At 43.5% G+C, this 20164-nt stretch overlaps 1 protein-coding gene across 2 annotated transcripts in view; it reads right to left on the bottom strand.

The window, feature by feature from the left end:
* The window catches only part of LOC119016472 (venom phosphodiesterase 1), a 33410-nt gene that overhangs the window by 11687 nt on the left and 1559 nt on the right, over positions 1 to 20164 (bottom strand). Inside the window, exons 3-18 of one of the 2 annotated variants that reach the window (XM_037092289.1) lie at positions 16813 to 16968; positions 16598 to 16723; positions 16163 to 16223; positions 15496 to 15593; positions 14362 to 14441; positions 13759 to 13878; positions 12878 to 12987; positions 10982 to 11047; positions 10822 to 10894; positions 7762 to 7870; positions 3751 to 3873; positions 2708 to 2739; positions 2447 to 2574; positions 1653 to 1722; positions 921 to 1008; positions 665 to 840 (exon numbers count right to left, since the gene is read on the bottom strand). In XM_037092289.1, the coding sequence (XP_036948184.1) occupies positions 665 to 840; positions 921 to 1008; positions 1653 to 1722; positions 2447 to 2574; positions 2708 to 2739; positions 3751 to 3873; positions 7762 to 7870; positions 10822 to 10894; positions 10982 to 11047; positions 12878 to 12987; positions 13759 to 13878; positions 14362 to 14441; positions 15496 to 15593; positions 16163 to 16223; positions 16598 to 16723; positions 16813 to 16968 (1616 nt within the window). The other variant, XR_005074169.1, reaches the window with a different exon arrangement.

Here is a 20164-nt window from a genome sequence, read left to right as displayed (position 1 = left end):
TATTCATTCATTTATTTATTTAAATCCTTTTTATTTTATTTTATTTTATTTCATTTATTGATTTTTTTTTTCTTTTACTGTTTTAATCTCTCATATTTTACCCTTTAGTCCCTCGTGCTTTTAGCCTTCATACTTTTATGTTTTAGTCCCTCGTGTTTTCAGCTTCTATGCTTTTTGCTTTATTTTACTGTTTTAGTCTGTCAGTTTTTAATCTCCAGTGTTTCCTCCTGGGGGCCTGCCGGGCTGGGGGTGGTCTCTGGTCTGGCTGCGGGGGGTGCTGTCCCATGGACGCTCCGGCCCGGGTGACCAGAGGGCTCTGCACCTTGGTGTGGGGCCTCCTGTCTGCCCGGGTTGGGGTGGTCTCTGTGGCGGTGTTCTGTTGTTTGTTTATTTCTGTGAGGCACTTTGAGGTACTTTTTTCTGTATGAAAAGCGCCGTATAAATAAAGATTGATCTGATTTGATTTGAGTTGACAGATACTCTGATAGTAACTTTATCTTGACTTCTGTCAGCTCCGATAATCTTGAAGCGAAAGTCTGATATCACGACACGTGTAGTTTGGGCTGTTGGGGTGTTTTTCATAATGACTTATTTTCTTTGTTTGTCTTAAAGCAGTTTTGTTTTCTTTCAGATTTCAAAGGTAAGTAAGAGTAGTTGTACCCACCAGGCCTGGACAGGAGCAGCCCAGGCCGTCTGCAGGGGGGTCCAGGCTCTCCAGCGGGCAGCTGCCAGGCGAGCTCTGCTCCGGGGGGAAGGTGGGTTTGTGGAACGGGACCCTCAGGATGTGGTTCATACTGCCGTGAGTCCCGTTGTTGTCAGTGGGTGAAATCTCCAGCAAGTCTGCGTGGAAGGATGAGCGTTTAGTTTTCAGGATGTATCAGTGTGGTTACTGTTAACGGTGCCGAGACACAGAAACTCACCACACATGAGATTGTACAGCTCGATGTTGGAGAAGGGTTCGACTTCTGTTTTGTAATGAAACTTGGGTCCGTAGCTGAGAAACATGGCCTGCAGGACGAGAGGAAGTAGGACAGGTGATGAAACGGGCGATGGTGGACAGGTTGGTTAAATCTTAAAGGTGCAGTACGGAAGAAATGACACACAGAGTTCAAATCATATGTTGGAGCAACATATGACAGTTTAACGTTGGTCCTGTTATTTCTGTGTTTAGCCTCTTTTAATTATTCAGCCAGTAGTTTTATTAGCTGTCTGGGTCGTGAGCTGGGAGCACCGCGGGGATTCTTGAGGTACAAGATGGCGAGGCGCTAGCTGGTTAGCATGCTAACTTGAACAGAAACCCTGCAACACAATACAAAGATGTCAAACGAGTTATTTCTTCACCTTCTGTTGATGGTTTTAGTTCATATTTGAATATTTTAAAGATGTTTTCTCAACACTTCAGAGGCAGCAGAAGACATGAGTGCTGCAGCTAACAACTGTCAATTATTCTTGGTTGTTGTTCGGCATTTAAAATGTCAGAAAATGGTGAAAACAGCTTGTTTACTCTCATAGAGGAGGAAAGAAACCAGAAAATAATGGCCTCAAACCAATGAATCCACTAATAAGTAGTTTCTCGATCGATCGTCGCGGCTCTAGAGGACATTACAGGCCGACTCGTACAGCAGAGCGGCGCAGGAACCTTCAGTGCTCACATGCATGCTCCCAGCATCGTTATCGTAGCCGTGAGTCCCACCAGCGCAGAATGTGAGCGATCCTGGACTCCTGTGGAAAAACACACGATGATATAAAACAAATCAGATCAGCATGAAACATGTTGGAAGGCTGAGCGTGCAGAGCTTGAAGGGCGTAAAGGAATTAACAGTAGACCAAAGTCAAATCTGTGTAAACCCCCTGCAGAGAATGAGCTCACCCTCATTGTGGTTGGAAGATTAAAGCATTAAGTTCTTGAAAAGAGTGACTAATGAGCAGACTGCATGATGACTGCTCTCTTAATGAAGATCATGAGGTCATCCACGCTGCACACTCTCCATCTGGTGGTCTGTTCCACCTCCAGAGGAGTTTACCTCAAATTAACGTGTATCCTTGTTTGTTAAATTGAGCCTAATAAAGAAGAAACAGTCACGACATCCGCGAATCTCACTCAGCTAAAACCCGATGTTTCCTTCTCCTGTGACTCCTGATGAACGAACACCTCCAGAAAGGAAAAACACATCATGAAACACACAAGTCATATGTCATATGTTTGGGTGGAGTGTGTTTCTTCATGCATCTCCTGTAGACTTCAAGCTGCACCAAAGTGAAATCCACTGACATGAAGACTCGTCTTTCCCTTTTTTAAGGATCCTTGGTTTGTTTTTTGGTTAGTTTAGCTCAGAACTGTTGGTGATAACTCCTCAAGTTCTACAACGCCAGGCGATAACTGCATTTAAGAAACAGCCCAAAAAACAGTGATCTGCAGATGAACTCCAGGTGTGTGATGGATTACCTCTCAAACAGCCACTTCAGGTCCACCAGGACGTTTACGTCTTCAATGCGACGGCTGTTGGCAAAGTGGAGGCGCTTCGGTAGGTCGGCCTTCAGGTACGGTTTGATCTTCTGGTCGGGCTTCTTACACTGAAATCACCAAAAACACGGGACACTTATCTTAGTTTTAAATCCTCACATTTTCGAACAAGAGTTTGTTGTTCGTGTACACTTTGATGACATTAACTTATTGTGGGCGGTGGAGCGATCGCTGAATACTTACAGTCATGTTGGCAACAAGTCCAGGTGGGTCAACTGTTGTAGGGGAGAGAAATAACGACATCAACACCCGAATGTTTGCTCCCAAATGTAAGAATGACGAGACTAATGGGGAATTATTGGTGCGTCTAGATTACATTCAAAACATTCAAAATGAAAAGACAAGAATTTGGGTTTATTTTTTGGAGGGATTTTGATGACAGGACAGCTTTACAGAGTGAGTGGTGGAAAAGGGCCATGAGTTCGATTCAAACCCGACATCCATCCTCGAGTCAGCAGGTCGCCTGCTTTGTACCGAACGGTCCGCTTGACAACACATCCTGTTCATTCTAGTTTAACTCTAACTGGAACGTGATTTTCAGTGGATGTTTTCTGTCAGTCGGCGTACCTGAAAACCAAGCTGCCATTGTTGGGGAGGTCAAGATCTCCCAGTAGATTTCACTGAACAAAGCGACGGTTAAATCCAGTTCCTAACAAAACTCCTAATCCTGCGAATAGCCACAACTCTTGGACATGCAGGCGCCAACAGATAAACAGATGACGTTGAGTATAAACTACAAAGAAGTTCAGCTTTTGTCAGTTTTTATCCAGATATCACAGATTCCTACACATTGTTATAAAAGCCTCCTGGATGCTTGTCGTCGTATGATCGACTCATCAAAGGAGAAAACAAAAGACAACAGGATATTTTCGCTCCCTGGAGGCATGAGAACAACATCTTTCCATGACACGTCCTCGATCTGTGTGTCACAGGCTGGGAATGTGTGAGTTGTCGTTGATCCTAACTGACAGGAAAGAGCATCTGGCGCCATGACACAGCCGCAAAACACCCAGCACACTTTATATAACGTTACTCTACCGTGCAGTTTGATTCCTAATATATCTAGATCGGCTTCCCCACTCAGCCATCCTGCTGTGTGTCACAGGGAGCTAACACCACACACACATTGTTCTCATGATCTCATGTGTAACCGCTCAGATCATCAAACTCGACTGAGCTCCAGTGAAATCGCAGATTAATCTGGATCCTGCTGCAGGTTCACTCACTGACTGTGTCTTTGTTTCTGGCTCTGATGCGTCCAAACGGTCCCTCGGTGACCCAGTATCTGCTGACGTCTCCCACCAGGTCCTGCATCACCTCCTTCCTTTGGCAGCTCGTCTCCTCCATACCTGCAACGGTACGCAGCTGTGACATCCATGAGTTTGATATTAAACTTTTTATTCATTTAAAAGAACATGAGAAAAAAAACAGAACAAAAATACATATTGCACTTTTGTATACCTGACAAACAGAAAGAAGAGAAAGGCATATATACATTCTTACTTAAAAGTCATTCAAATGGAAACAATTAGGCCGCATGGCAGGAAGACACCTCAGCTTTAAGATATTTTAAATAATGATGTATAAGTAAGATAACAAAGGTATCAATCTGCGGACATATTAATTATAATGTCAGTACACATTTTGTGCAAGTATGAAAAGGCATAAAAAAAAAAAAAAACATAAGAAAAGAAAACAAATACCAGAAAACAAACAAAAAAAAAAAACACAAAAACAACTGTGAGTGGAGTCCGAGATTTTTTTTTTTTTTTTTTTTTTTTTACCCATTATTTTCCAAGTGATCCCTAATGTAGTTTGTCCAGGTTTTCCATAGACTCTCAAACTTGTCTTTTTCAAGTCTAAGAATGAATGTTAGCTTCTCCATGTCATAAATATCTTGGACCACCTTGATCCAGTCCTTGGCTGAAGGTGGATCTTTTGTCAGCCATCTCCTTGTAATTGCTTTCTTACTAGCAAGTAGAAGAATATTATACATGTATTTATTCTCCAACCCTTTACAGTGTCTGGTCTTGTCCCCAAATATAAGGTCTCAAACTCTAGGGGGATCGCTACTCTCAAGACTTTTTCCATGATAGTCTTGGTGTCTTGCCAATATTTTGAAATTGTAGGGCAGTCCCAGAACATGTGGAAATGAGTTGCCTTGTTGTTGCCACAGAGTCTCCAACATGATGTATTTTGAGAGATCATTTGAGCTGGAGCTCTAAAAAAACGAACTGTGTTTTTCCACCCAAATTCTCTCCAAGAGATTGAAGAGGTACTTTTCCATTGTTGTACAAATATTTTTTCCCATGTCTCCGGGTGTATTGTTATACTACTCTCTTTCTCCCATTTCTCCTTTATGTATGCAGTGTCCGCCCCCACTAACTCTTGTAACACCTTGTATATCTTTGATATGTTTCCACGACCAGGGTCCGACCTAAAACTGAGTAGAAAAATCTTCAGAATACCCCATTTGGTTGTTTGCCACTCTTGTCTATTCATTTTTTTCTGTACATAATGCCTAAGTTGTAAAAATTTATAAAAGTCCTGATTGGTTAAACCAAAACAATTTTTAAGGTCTTGGAATTGTCGCAGTGTGCCTCCCTCATAAAGGTCATTGTATTTTGTTAACCCTTTGTCTGCCCACTTTTTGAAACCTGTGTCTAGTGTATTTGGTATGAATTCAGAATCGTATCCTATCCATCTCAAGATCCAATATGGTTCTTTAGCTTTATTTTCCCTAATTATTTTGTGCAAAATGTTAGTTGATATCCTTAGCCACGGATTAGTGTCTTTAAGATGACAAACCAGTCCACTGTCCACTATAATTGCTTGTAGCGGTATGTCACTGGAAATTTGTAGTTCTATCTCTTTCCACCTGGCATTATAAGACGGATTACAAATGTCAACCAGAACTTTAATTTGTGCTGCTCGGTAGTAATTGTGGATGTTCGGGAGAGAGAGGCCCCCTTTGTCTTTGACTAGTTGGAGAGTTGAGAAGCGAATTCTTGGCCTCTTCCCCTGCCAAACAAAACGTGATATTAATTTGTCTACTTCCTGGAATTTTCCCCTTGGAATTTCTGCAGGTACATTTTGGAATAGATAGAGTAATCTAGGAAGCACATTCTTTTTTATTGCTTCCACCCTCTGTCCCAACCCTAAGAATGGCACTAGGTCCCATCTAGTCACATCAGATTTAATTTTAGAAATTAGGGGGTCATAGTTTTTTGATACAATCATGTGTAGATCTTTTGGAATATTCACACCTAGATACCTGATTAATTTTAATTCCCAGTTAACATCGAATTCCGCTCTAATTTTTTGACTAGGAGAATAATTAAATGTCAAAATTTGAGATTTATGGGTGTTGAGTTTATATCCTGAGAATAGTCCATATTCCCGCAGGGTCGAGAGTAGTTCTTGAAAAGAAGTGGATGGGTGTCCCAAGTATATCAAAATGTCGTCTGCGAATAGGGCAATTTTGTGCTCTACATGAGCCACTCTGATCCCCCTTATCTTCTCGTTCTGTCTTATCCACTGACTGAGGGGCTCTATAAAAATAGCAAATAAGAGCGGGGAAACAGGGCAGCCCTGTCGACATCCCCTTCCTAGTTTAAAAGAATTTGATAGTCCTCCATTAATCCGTATTCTAGCACATGGTTTGTCGTATATAGTTTGTATTATCTTCACAAATTTTTTATGGAATTGAAATCTTTCTAATGCCTTGTAAAGGAAAGACCAATTGACTGAGTCGAATGCCTTTTCCGCATCCAACCCCACCAAGACAGCTTCCAAGTTGTATTTATTTATATAGTTAATTATGTGTAATGTCCTCCTTACATTATCCTGTGTTTGCCTTTGTCTGATAAAACCTGTTTGATCTAGCTGTATAATATCTGGGAGTATGTTTTCTAGACGTTTTGCTAAAATTGATGTGAAGATTTTGTAATCCTGATTCAAAAGACTAATAGGGCGGAAATTAGAGCAATCAGTCTTATCTTTTCCTTCTTTTGGAATTACGGTGATAATTGCTTCCTTCCAGGAGGGGGGCATCTCTCCTTTCTCTAAGACCCAATTGAGTGTTCTCAATAATACTGGGGATAAACAGTCACTAAATGTTTTGTACCAGCCTGAGGTGAACCCATCTGAACCTGGGGACTTATCTGGTTTGAGCCTTGAGATTGCCTTTTGTAGTTCCCCCATGGTCACTTTAGATGTTAAGATTCTATTCTGATCTTCAGTAACTGTTGGTAGGTTGAGTGAAGCAAGCATAGAATCAGGTGATTTATCCCCTTCATGGACCGTCTGGGAGTATAGGTTCTTATAATACTCTTCAAAACAGCTACAAATTTCCTGGAAGTCATGCTTCACTTGTTTGGTTGTTGGGTCTTTAATTTCATGCACAGCTCTCTCTGCTTGTTGTTTTCTTAGTTTGTATGCTAAGTTTTTTGCTGCTTTACTGCCCGCTTCATAGTACCTCTGTTTCAAAAATGTTAATTTCTTCTGAATATCTGTCTCATAGATTTCTTTTATCTGGCTTTTAATTTCACCAATTTTTTTAGTAATATCTAGTTGGGTATCTTTTTTGTGTTGTCTCTCTAGTTTACTCAAGTCCTTTTCTAGATTATGTAATTTTTCCTGAGTTTGAGTATCCATGAGATGAGTTTCTAACCAGGAAGCCAAATATATTTATCACACGGAAAATCAATTCACAGACACTTGAAATGTTGAGTAGGTGTAACAACAATACGGGCAGTCAGTGCAGAATAATCCTGGCTGACAACGACAGCGCTGTGACAACTGCGAGTGTTGTGTAGTCCGTTCAAATGGTCAGTTGTCAAAAGCAGGTCACAGAAAATGGCATAAATGTGCGTCTGTCCCACTTTCCACAGATCTAATCTAATAAATGTCTCTGTGCTGAAGTTATTGGTGTATTTGTTGTCAAACTGTGATATTATATTGTATTTGCATGTCTGATCAAATTACGTAATCATGATACAATCGGACACACAAGTTCAGTAAACTCAGAGTCTGAAAGGAGACTGAAACTTCCTCAGCAGTTAACAGTGTGAGATTACAGTCGGCATTCATTCGCTGCCAAATGTCCTTTTTATCAGGATCGAGTTTGTGCGACTGTTACTCTTTGTTGTGGTTCTCCTGACGTGGGAGGGCCCTGAAAGCAACTACACCAATATTTAGACAAAATATTCCCAAAGCCGTGTCATGTGTTGTGTTACCGTGATCCGCCAAGATGATGATGTTGACGCAGCGGTGGAGGCCGAGCTGCTTCAGGCCGTTCATGAGCTGGCCGACGATCTTATCTACACCCTGGATGGACTGAACCAGCTGCAGGACATCAGGTGAAGCAGACAAACGGTCAACAGCTGGATGAAATCAAGATACTAATCTGAATCAGCAGGTGGTTTGGTTGAACATGTCGGCCTGTCTGACAGATTGGATCAATCCCAACAGAAACCCAACTCAGGATGGGTTCACTTCATGTCATGATAGTTTGCCGCTAAGAGGAGGTGCGGCAGGGTAGAGACGTGTTTTGGTACATTGTGTGATGAACAGATTTAATATGTGATGCCAATCAAAAGTTTCTAGCGTTTCTCAGAAATGGATAGAACAATCCATCTCTGAGAAACGCCGGCAGCCACATCCGCAGCTCTTAGCAACGCTGCTGAAAAAAAGCTGCTGGTAGCATTTGCCAAGAGATGCAGGATGGATTTCAAGAAACTCATTTGGTTAAATGTGTAGCTGTAGATGAAATGGGAGGACACGAGCGAGCAGAGTTTTTGTTTGACGGATGAAAATGAGATGTGTCAGGGTGGATACGAGCATGTCAGAGGTAAAATAATCTCTGGCAGACAGTTTCAGTGTGTAACCAGAGACGAGGACGAGGACGTGAGGTTTCCCTGCTGCTTCAAGACGAAGATATTGTCTTTGTGTCCTGCTGCCAACAGGACAGGCACAGATGAACATTAAGGCCCGTCAGAGACGGAGCAACAGATTAATGACAGAGCTGAGATCAAGCGTCCAGAGAGTGAGGTGAACAGATTTAGAGGTGCAGCCCAGTCACAACGTTTCTGCAACCATCAAAACCTCCACAGTTTGATGTGCCACATGTATCACAGCCTACAAATCATGTTTGACCGTTCAGCAGCCAAACTGTGATGTTTTCCTGACCCGAACCAAGTGGCCTCTGTACTACAGTGCTACATGCTAACACAATAACAGCAACAATGACAAACATGCTGTTCATAATCCGGTATGTTCACCATGTTTGCCATCTTAGTCACGGCCGTTTACAAGAGATCATTTCCGAGTTTGCTCTGAACTGCAGGCATTCTATTTACAGCCTCTTATTCAGTCTTACAGCAGATGTTGATAGCTGGAAATGTCCTCCTTCACACCAATTAGCTGCGTTGTTTGTGTGTGAGTCACTCCTTCGCACGTGAACACTCAGAGTTCAGGCAAGTCAACAATCTCCATGTTTAATGTTGCCAAGGTGACAGATACTACTCGTCCGCTGATAAGATCTCATCAATGGTTGACAGACGGCTTTATTACTGCAGCTCAGGTCCAGACTCGTCTTGTTTTACTTCATTTTTCACTCGTGTGTATTCTACAGAATATATTCTACAGAATATATTCTGCGCTCCCACAGACACATGAAACATTTAAACTGAGCAACAAACGCTGAGCGTCTGGAGACGAAGCTCTGAAGAGTTTGTAGGTTGTTTCCCTCACAGAGAACATCTGGATGATGTCTCGCTGGACGACAGCCACACAGAGAACATTTAAAGTTGCGTCAGCCTGAAACTGAATGACGTGAATTATTAATATAATGATTGATTACCTTGTGGATCACAGGAAGAACACCAGTGATTCCTTGCAACAAGAAACAAAAACATGCCGTCGCTTGTTATCGTTTGATCGCTGTGGTTAATCCTGATCGCAGCTTTGACGCCTTGTTAGTCAGGCATCATAGATCAGTCTGTCGATGCTCACGCTGTACTGAGAAGAGGCTGAATCAGACGACATAGATCAAACATCTGTGTGGCCTCTGTTATCTGCAGAGTCTTTCAATGTGACGCCGTGTCTCTGATCTGTACGTACGGAGTTACAGATACGTCAGACACACGGCCACGTTTTCCTGACATACACAAGAACGAGTCGGACATGACGTCACAGTGACCTCTGACCTCTGACCACCATAACATGTTCGGTTCATCCCAGACTCTGAAGCTCTGGTTGCATTGAACTCATGCTACTTGTTGTCCTCTTGTAATGAAGAACAAGTACAGGAGTCGTCTGCCACCTTCGTTACCTTCCAAACACACAGAGGTCTTGTTGGCTGTTGGTGGTTCTCGGGCAATTTGGGGTTGTTTGTCTTTTTTTTTTAAAACATCTGATTTCAGCCACACGGCCGTCACACTGCCAGACATCTTTAAAGATACGTGAAGACGTCCTCATCTGTTCCCGTGGTGTCAAAGCCCGGAGTGTTAATCACAATCAGAATCGCTTTTATTGCCAAGTCAAACTGTAAAAATATAAATAAAGTTGGTGGAGACTGTCCTGATCTGTCCGGTGGTGCAAACAGTTTTACCCACAGTAAACGTTGATTCTGTGCAAAATAACAGCGTGAGTGACTGAAACTTACATCAATAATGATGTTTTCTGACTCTAACCAAGTAGTTTTTGTGCTTAAATCCAAACTGAGCATAGACACAGAGCTGTGACGAGAGAGACGGAGAAAAATTAAATCCAAACAAACTAAAAGTTGGGACATAAAGAATCATTCAGTTTGAACTTGTTTGCGGATGTGCAGAAGCGTACATGACTAATATTCATTGAGAGAGCGTCTCCAGTCATGACTGTTGGGCGTGATCATCTCACGCTTCCTCTTCCTGCCCTGTGAACACCTGCAGGTGAGCACTTCCTCTGCACAGGTACAGTTAGTTCACACCTGGGACACGCCGGCTGGAGGCGAGGAGCTCCATCTCACAAACAAGAGTGTTGCAATCTGATCACAGCGCCAGAAGAACCAATGCAACGAGAACACGTGATAAATACCCGGATCAAATGTGGGAGTCTGTTTTTCCAGATAACTGTTATGATGGTGAGTCAGCTCGATAAACAACCGTCGATATTCATGAACGCTCATAAAGTGTCAACACTCTGCTGATGTGGATGTAGATGTTTGATTAGCGATCAACATTTATGGAGACGGTTCATCCGGACTTCAGACTCTTTAATTGTGCTATAACGAGCGTTATCTGCCGTGAACTCACCCCGCCGCTGTCAGGACCGTAGCTGTGTCCAGATTTATCCGGTTCCTCCAGGTACAGCGTGTAGAAATCTGGTCTGCAGGGGGGAGAAAACGTGGCATTCACCAAACAAGACTTAACGTTTCATCTACGCTGCTAACGTGGAAACACGTGAACAACCGACCTCTCGTCATCAGGCAGCTGCAGCCACTTCAGCACCGTGAACACTCGCTCTTCAAAAGGCACTTTACTGAAAACAGACATGGAAGACAGTCAGTGAACATTGTTTCTGTTAAAGGAGAAGAGGAGGAGGCTTTCCTGTAGCCGACCAGTCACACCGGACTCACCCACGCTGTGAGGCAGGTGTTTAAAGTCAGAGCGATGCCCTGTGTGTGACCTACGCTTGTTATTTTACCACACAGAATAAAGCACGTCGGTCATTTTATCTGACCTTTACCAGGAAGGTGTTTTACATAAAACACATTAGCGACCGACTCTAGACGGACACGTGAAGCGTTACAGCTTCCAGCTTCTTAACAAACGTGCTGGAAATGAATCTTCCTCATCAATACAACGAGCGCTCGATTAAAGACGCTGGAAAATGTCTCCAACATTAAAAATCGTTTGTTTTTAGCGCACATTTTTTTCTGCAGAGAGAACTGACGCCATGCTAAATATTCAGTTTCAACATGTTTTGACTTGTGGCAGCACCAGTATTACAGCAGCTCTGGACTGGAGGCTAATTTTGCAGTTGGATCACACAGATCGTAACGGAGCGCTTGATGCAAGACGACCGACTTCGGCCAAACAAAGAGAACAATGCCAGACTCTCCAGCCTCGCCGTCCCACCTGGTGATGCTAATGTATGTGTGAGCAGTACGTATTGTTTAATTTGGACTAACCAGCCGTCTGCAGCCTGCTGAGGTGATTTACAGTAGAAGTGTGTGGGTTTAGTTTGGCATCTTCCAAACCCTTCTAAGGAAGGCTGGTTAGAAAGAAATAACACTTCATATCATATCTGGGACGGGAACATCTTGCCATGCTTCCTGAAGTGTGACGGGTGTGATGGAGGCAAAAACTCCCATCTGTTGAAACGCTAGCGGTCCGCCACTGGAAAAAGCCATTTCCTCCGGCGTGTCTCAGGTAATCACGGGCTCTTTTCCTCTGAGTTTGATGAGCTGATCGTTCTGCGATTGCTGAGAGACGTGGACGCATGAACAGATGCTGACGTGGAGCAACAGGGTGTAAATGCAGCAGTTCAACAGAACAGAGATACAAACAGGCCTTTAACTGGAAGGTCAGTCAACAGTTTTAGGGCTTGTAAAGTTAATGAACACCTTCCTCAGAAACTGAACATGTACCGTCCCACGCACGCTGGCAGAAAACCCTCCTGACTGCTCAGCAGGTAGACGACTTTATGAGCTGGGGTCCTGTCACAGCTGTTTATTATCACTTTAATGAGACTTTCTGCAGCATTCTGTATTATCAGCCGTCCCAGGACTGTTCAAATGTGCTGAAGTTTTATTCCGACCACATTAGATGTTCCCCGTGGAGAAACGTGTTTGTGTGGTGAGGACGGCGGCTGATGCTGATGAAAAATACAGAAGTGAAGACATCTGAACTTCCACTTGTCGTTTCCAAACTTAGCTTCTGATTTTTCAGCGTCAACGTGACTCTGATTGTTGAGTCAAAGTCTCTCACGTGTTCTCCAGGACAGAGAAATATTTCAGACATTTACTTATGCAGCACTTTTTTTTTTCTGAGTCATATCATGCAGATGCATAGTTTTACCGTCACAGGCTGTTTTTCTTGAAGTCAGGAGACTGTCAGCAGACCACAGAACGCTTCGGTTTCTCCATATTGATCTCCAGGAGGGAAATGTGCAGCTGTATGGATTTTTTAAAAAGTTCTGGAGAGCATGTGACGAACCATAACACGATGTCAGCGTCTGAATGAGCACAAAAATCTCATCTCCACACGTCTGAATCAATCTGTACCAGTTTCTCTGCACTGTGTCGGACGGTACGCTGGCTATTGGTGAGTGACGGTGCACAACCAGAACCAGAACAGAGAGTCTTACCCGTCGTAAGGTTTGTAGATGTCGGGGAAGCTTCCGTTGACGTTGACGTCTGATCCGGGCCAGAAGAAAGTTCCTGACTTCAACCCCTGGTACCGAGCCGTGTGCCAGATCTACAAAGACAATCAGGACGGATGATCTTCAGTGAAACGCGGGCCGGGCTGATTAGAACCTGTGACATCATCAACAAGCTGTCAGCTGGAACTCAAATCCTCTGCTGATCTGCAAAATGGTTCTAACCACACACAGAACCTTTACATCAAGAGTTCAGTACCAGAACATCCTTTCATGTGTTACTGAAGAAAACATTCTTCATGTATTTTTCATCATCATTTTTCATGTATTTTTCATCATCCTGATATATTTTATTACATCTCTCTGTCTGGAATCACTGGATGACATCATCTCCCCACAGGTTGATTTTGTACCCAGACACCCCGTTTCCTCCAAAACCGGCTCTGGTTCTTGAACCGGTTTCATGCTATCAGGCGAACAAGCCCACAAGTTCTGATCAGAACCACTGTAACCTGACCGTCCCTCCTCTGTGGCTCCTCCTGAGGTTTCCTCCATCTTTTTTGTGTTCCTATCAAAAAGATTGTTTCGTTATGATCTAGAAAGGAAACAGGACGGTTTGCATGTAGGAGGGAGAGGCTGCTGGGAGCTGAGCTGTGTTTTGTAAAGAGGAGATTCTGGTCTGAGCTGCTGTTTCTAGTTAATAATCTCGTGTGTGCTGCGGTATGAAGGTCTGGTTTTGTCTTTTCTACTTGAACATTGCCTCCAGCTCGCTTTGGAAACCTTGTGCCTTTTGTTTTCAGCGGATGTTGAGATAGCACAGAGCCCGCTGAGGCTCACATGTGCAGAAACAGAGTTATATAGAGACTCACAGGCTGTCCCAGGTACCAGTCGGGGTTGTCTTTCTCCGGACCGGACAGACTGAAGGAGGCATCCATCACCGGGTCGTACATGACGTTGTCGATTAAACCATTGGACTCTGGATAGAGACCCTGAGAGGAGGAGAGACATCGCAGATTAACACCACGTCGTTGTTTCTGGTTTCCAGGTTTACATCCTGGTTCCGTGGTCACGCTCGGCCCGCGTGCTGCACACGTTTCATTACGTTACAGGTTGAGAATCAATTTTTCCAAGTCAGTATCCCAACGTCAAATCTAAAAGCACCACAGTGCATTTGCTCGGGGAAACATGGACGCCTGCAGCAGACGGAGGTTTTCATGGCAGGTCTCTGAAGTTCACAAGCAGCTGGTGATGAAAAACGAGTCACAATCGACCTTATTTGCAGTTTGACGTGTCCTGTCAACAGTTTCCAACACCGGGGCAACAATCCTTTCATAACAACAGTTAATCATTTTACTTTCCATCTGTAAATTGTCAAATGATTGCACGGACGATAACCAGACATGAATGTGAAGCGTGCACACGGGCACAACACTCTGATTGCCTGCTTGTGTACACGAGTTTCTTTGTGTTACCGTAACAATGGTGTAGTGATTGGGGAACGTCTTGCTGGGAAACGCCGCCTGCATGTACGGCGTGGAGGTTCCACACGTCTCTGTGATGGAAAGAAACAGGAGAGGAAACAGGTCAGCTGGGCCAGAGGCTGAGGACTTCACCATGAAGGAGCATGTGCACGCCAAAACTTTCCATGTGGGCCCCAAAAAACACACTGTGGAGGCGACTGACGCACAACGATTCCTGAACCACTCAAATTTGACTGCAGCCTCAGGTTTGTTAGAGAACAGTGAACGCTGGTTTGGTTCTGGATTTTAGCAAATATCAAAATTCATTAGAATTTCTCATTCTCAAGCAGCTGGACTTGTTTTGTCATGCGGACGTTTTGTTCTTTCGTCTCATCGATTGGCTCAGGAATGGTTCAGCAGCTTCTGTAGAAGTCAAACACGCTCGCGGACAAAGTAACAAGATCGCAAGATAATCTGCTTCTGACCTCGTGCTTGTATAAAGACGCCATCGGCTGAATCACTGAGACTGAGGAAGCTGCCTGAAAGGAAGGAAATCTGAAATATAAACTCTTCATTGGCTGAAAATCTAAATATCCTTCGGCAATCTTCAAAACCGGCCTGGCTACAGTTTGGAAGGAGGATGCAGATCCAACACTCAGGATTGTAGGTCAGCTGCCATCCCGACGCGTCAGTACATGATGAGCTGGAAATGAAAAATCCATCATCATCAAGTGCTAAAAGGGATAGTTCTGCTTTTTGTTTTAAAAAACGAGGTTGCACAGCTTCAGTTTAGTGTTGCTGTGACGAGTTGTTGCCACATAAAGAAATTAATATTAGTTTCAGCAGCTGCATATTTAGAAAACCTTCATCTGATATCGCGAACACACCAGACTAACGAGAGAAAAACAGCTGTTCAAGCTCGACACAGCTGCCGATCTTTCACTGGTCCGATGTGACTTTGGGGTGAATCTGAGCTTTAAAAACGCCAAAATTACACACTAACACGAACAACAATACATCAGCAGTTCCTCTGATCTGCCAGGTGAGATGACTGTTTTTATGAATGGAGTCTGAGCGATGAAAGGGATCCGGCCTCCCCTCTGGACATTAGACGTATGACAGCAGCATCACGTGGTCGACACTCACTGAGTCTGTCCAGAACCGGGATGACTCGGCTCCATTTCTGCAGATACTCGGCCCGAAGTCCATCCAGAGAGACGAGGAGCAGCGGCTGTCTTTCAAAGCTACGACAGGACGGGAAAAAATATAATCAGGAAGAGAAAAGATTCGATTAAACACAGACTCAACGTCCAGTGATGAGGTCCAGAGTCCAGCAGACGAGCCGCTTACGTCAAAACCAAAATGTCAATGAGATAAAATTCATGTTACGTCTTGACCTTCATGCACCGCAGATTCAATTATGTGACACAAATAGATACTGCGGACGCCATTTTCCTCACTTCATCGTCAAACAGCAGAAACACTGAGGCGAGCACTGTTAAGGTTACAGGTCTGGATGATAATTGATCGACGACAGAAAAACAATCCGTCACAGTAACATTTCAGGTCCCGTTCATGCTGAATCATCAGAAGATTATCTGCTTTCTCCAGTTTTATGTCATATTAAAGTGAAAAGACTTCAAACTGGACTCTGAGACTTCTCTGACGGAAACGATTGATCAATTAAACTAGTAAATGATTTGATCAGATGTTACAATAATCATTAGTTGCAGGTTTCATTAGTTTTCATCTGCAGTAATGGTTGTGAGTGCTTCACTACTAGTCAGTGCATGTTAAACAGATCAGTTCTCACCTTGCTGGACATGCTGGTGCTGACAGGTCCTCACACTCGTCCTCCACCCACTGTCTCTCACCTGCAGCAGGTGTAACAGGCACAGTGTGATTCAATGTGTCATTATTAAACCAACGTGACATCTGACACAAACCTCCTCCTCTGCCTGAGAGATCCCAGATCTCCTAAAGAACCTCTCGCATCTAAACTGTGATTCAGAATCTCGAGAGCCACTTGACGCTGAAAGGAATTCTGAACAAACAAAGTCTTCCGAGCGTCTATCAGTGTTGAAATCAGACGAGTGAGTCTCCTCGTCTGTCGGCTCCTCTTCACTTAAAATCAAAATATTCACGTCAACAGAAAGTCGCGTGTTTACCTGAATAACCTACGAGCTGTATGTACATATTTACATCCTGTCTGGATCTGATGTCTCTCGTCCTGTGCTCGCACTCTCACCGTGGCAGACATGTTTGTAGTTTGTGCAGCAGTCTCCTGCAGACAGACAGTCGTCGGAGCAGTGACAGTTACTCTTCTCGAGCCGCTTCTCTCCACAGCGAATCCGGGTGCACTCCCACTGCTCACCTGTGCAGAGGAATCGTGTACAGCTCAGAGAGATCACTGATGGAGACGGCTGCAGAAACAGATTGAAACATCCAGGCGTGCAGTCTTACTCGGGAGGGTGCAGGTGTCGTTGAAGTCGAAGCAGCAGCTGTTGGTGCTCTCACAGTTCTGGTCACATCTGCAGCCGGGGACGTCGCCGTCGTACGGCTCGTAGCAACGATTCCTGCAGGACGTGTGAGGGACGACTGGATCAGGAGGACAACCGTCTGCAAACATCACAGACAGTTCAACAACAGCCCTCCATTAGTTCATCTGTGAGTACTTCCAGACTTCTCAGGTGGTGCTAATTAAACATGTTTTAAAGGCTCAGTCATTCTTTAAAAACAAAAAGCTACTCGCTGCACGTTTTATTAAACAAACAGGAGGAAACAGTGATTTTATCCGTAGCAGATTTATTTCTCCATGACTCAGAGAAGATCTGCCAGGTTCTGATACACCAACAAAACTTTATATCGCCGTATTGTTTTCTGCACCCGGCCATAACCATAAGTAACGTAGAGCAGTGAACGCATCAGGTGATGGCGTGCAGACAGACGAGTCCCTCCAGGAGTTTCCGGTGATAAATCGTGTTTTGTCTCGTCTGTCACCTGGTTCAGACACACAGGCGTCACAGCTGACAGGAAGATAAAGATCTGATCTGATTATCATCGGAAAAACACATTTTAATATATATGTGAATTAAAAGTATCAATATAATGTAATATTGTACAGTAGGTGGAATAATCTCACATTATTACAACTTCGTTTTCATGTTATTCCTCAAAATTGCACTTTAATTTTTCTTCTCAAATCGTCTGCGTCAAAATGTTTTTCATAAAATAACTTACCAAATATTCTCAAAATAATATCAGAATATTTCTAAAAATGTAGAATAAGTCTGAAATGTGACTTTCATGTATTTAATTTTCAGTTTTACTCTCTCAGTTTAGATGTTTCTTACAAAATAAGTTAGATTTAGAACATGACAGACTTTATCTCGACTTAACTGACTTCTGTTCTCTGTTGGAAGTTTACAGTTTCACATGATTTCACAGGAAGACGTGTTAATGAGCCTGACTTTGTCACGGGACTCTCACGTGAGATTCACATGCGACGTCAAGGTGTTTCACTCCCGCTCGTGGACGAGGGACGATATCTACTCATGATGACGAAGCAGATGTGGTGACTCATGACCTGCTACCAGACGAGACGTTTTCAAGAAGTGCAACATTTCACTGACAGCTGAGTTCTGTCACAAACACAAAACGTATAAACTGCTTAAAGACCAGTCAGACAAGCAGACAGATTTAGATGGAGGCAAAGAGAATATGGCAGCAATCGCCTCATTCAGTATTTCCGTAATATTATCACACAAGTCCCTGAAAGTACCCGCAGACTCAACGCTGTTGTCAGGGGATTAGTGTTATGTGACGGATTAACCGATGAAGACACCTCAGTAACAGAACACGTGCTGTGGACTGTGTGTTTTGCATTTGGCTCGTACTTACTTTCCAAGCCTTTATTCATCAGCACGTCCAGGAAACCTGAGCATGACTGCCCTCAATGTGCAGCCAAACTCAAAGTTGTCCAGTGGAAGTTGACTCAGGATTCAGGACGTGTGAGCATATAAGCAAGTACTCAGTGAAGATTATTCTCCGAGGTTTGTGATTCCAAAAACGATCAATGGTGCCAAAGTGCCTGCTGCGAGCTGCTGAGTCATTCAGAAGTGCATCCCGAGCCAAACTGGCAGTGTTTGTGTTGATGCAGCGTGTGGACCGACCGGAGCGCAGACACATAAATGGTAAGGTTTGTTTCTGAGCGCATTCTTCTGTATGCTGTTCATCTGATTCTCCTGTGTGTGACGGTGTGTGAGTGAACAGCCGATGAATATGCAGAAAACTGAGCTGTCGCTTAACCGCAGCCAGATGGCGACATGAGCGGAGGCGTGCGGCTCACACCAGCAAGAACATCTGACCAAGTTCGTTGGCAGATGTTCATCTCTCACAAGCTTCTGACTGATCAATATGACGAGTGAAGGATGACTCTATATTTACATCTAGTGGCAGCTCCGGGACACTAAAGCATCATCCCGTTGGTTTTAGGATGATGAGTATTTCAGAGCGGTTTTGGGTCGTTCGGTCTCGAGGCTGCAAATCTTAAAACGTCCACAGTCGAAGTCTCAAACAGGCCGTCCGCACGAAGAACGAGATCCACAACGATTCTGTAACCAGCGGTGCCAAACACCTGCTGCAGAAGGATTCGGGTCATCAGTCCATGTGAGAATGACAGAACCAACCTCAGAGACGCTGAATCAACGTTTAATCGGTTCTACAAATAACCAAGATGTAGTCTTTAGAGAAGACAATCTGAAAGTGTTCCCTAATGTCATGAAATTGAAATTAAAATCACTCCTGATACATTAATTTACAGGTAAACGTCCTTTATTGATCTCCCTGTGATGGCAGAAGGTTTTAATTGGTGGTCAGTGTTTCTATCGTTCATCTGAAGGTGATCTGAAGATATTGATGGCTGCTGTTGTTCAGGGTTTTCAGCTGGATTAAAGAATGCTGCATTTGGATGAAAGATGCGTCTCGACCCATTAAAGTTTGGTTCAGATCCAAATAGAGGGACCGATCCAACCTGAGAGTTGATCTCTGAGTGCTGTTTGTGCAGAAGAGGTCAGAAACTACAACATCATGTTCAGAGATATCGTAGCTGAGGGTCTTATTGTCTGTACTTATAATAATCATGATAATAACACAAGGTTCTGTATTTTATTCTGCTCACAGCTGCGGCGCATACAGACACTCTTCTGTGTTTGTACCTTTCACAATAAAAGCCACTGACAGGCCACGTAATAAAATATCTTCATTGTTTCTGCAAGATGGAAAAAGGAAGAAGACACTTTGATTTTCTTTTGTTTTCAGACCTCATTGTTTGCAGAATGACTCAAATGTTGTTGTGCTTCAAACGCACTTTGACTCATATGTTTAAATTTCCACCTTTATTAATTATATTTGAATTTCTTTACGACCTGCTGTGGTCCAGTGTCTTGCTCAGTGACCATATCGTTGACGTTTTTCTACACTTTCTTTGGTTTCTCCAAGAATACTGCACTGATTTTGATTTACGAAATCTGGTTATTATCAATGGACTAGTAGAATTTCTTGTGGACCCAAATACAAATCAGGATCTGGCAGATCTAACACGCTTGATGGGGTTAAAGTGGCTCGTTGAGGTTTGCTGGCAACAGCTGGCTTCAATCAGCAATACTGGAACCACTGAAGGGCGTCTTAAGTTTGACAGTTTGGATTATAAATGAGATAAGAAGATGAAAGACTTTATTATTACAGTTAAGTGGACTCAGGAGCGGAGGGGAAGGTTAGCTTCACTGTAGCTGGGATAAACAAGCGCTGCTACAAA

The sequence above is a fragment of the Acanthopagrus latus genome, chromosome 3, assembly GCF_904848185.1.
Source record: "Acanthopagrus latus isolate v.2019 chromosome 3, fAcaLat1.1, whole genome shotgun sequence".
NCBI lineage: Eukaryota > Metazoa > Chordata > Actinopteri > Spariformes > Sparidae > Acanthopagrus > Acanthopagrus latus.
This window is presented reverse-complemented; position numbering and strand designations above follow the sequence as displayed.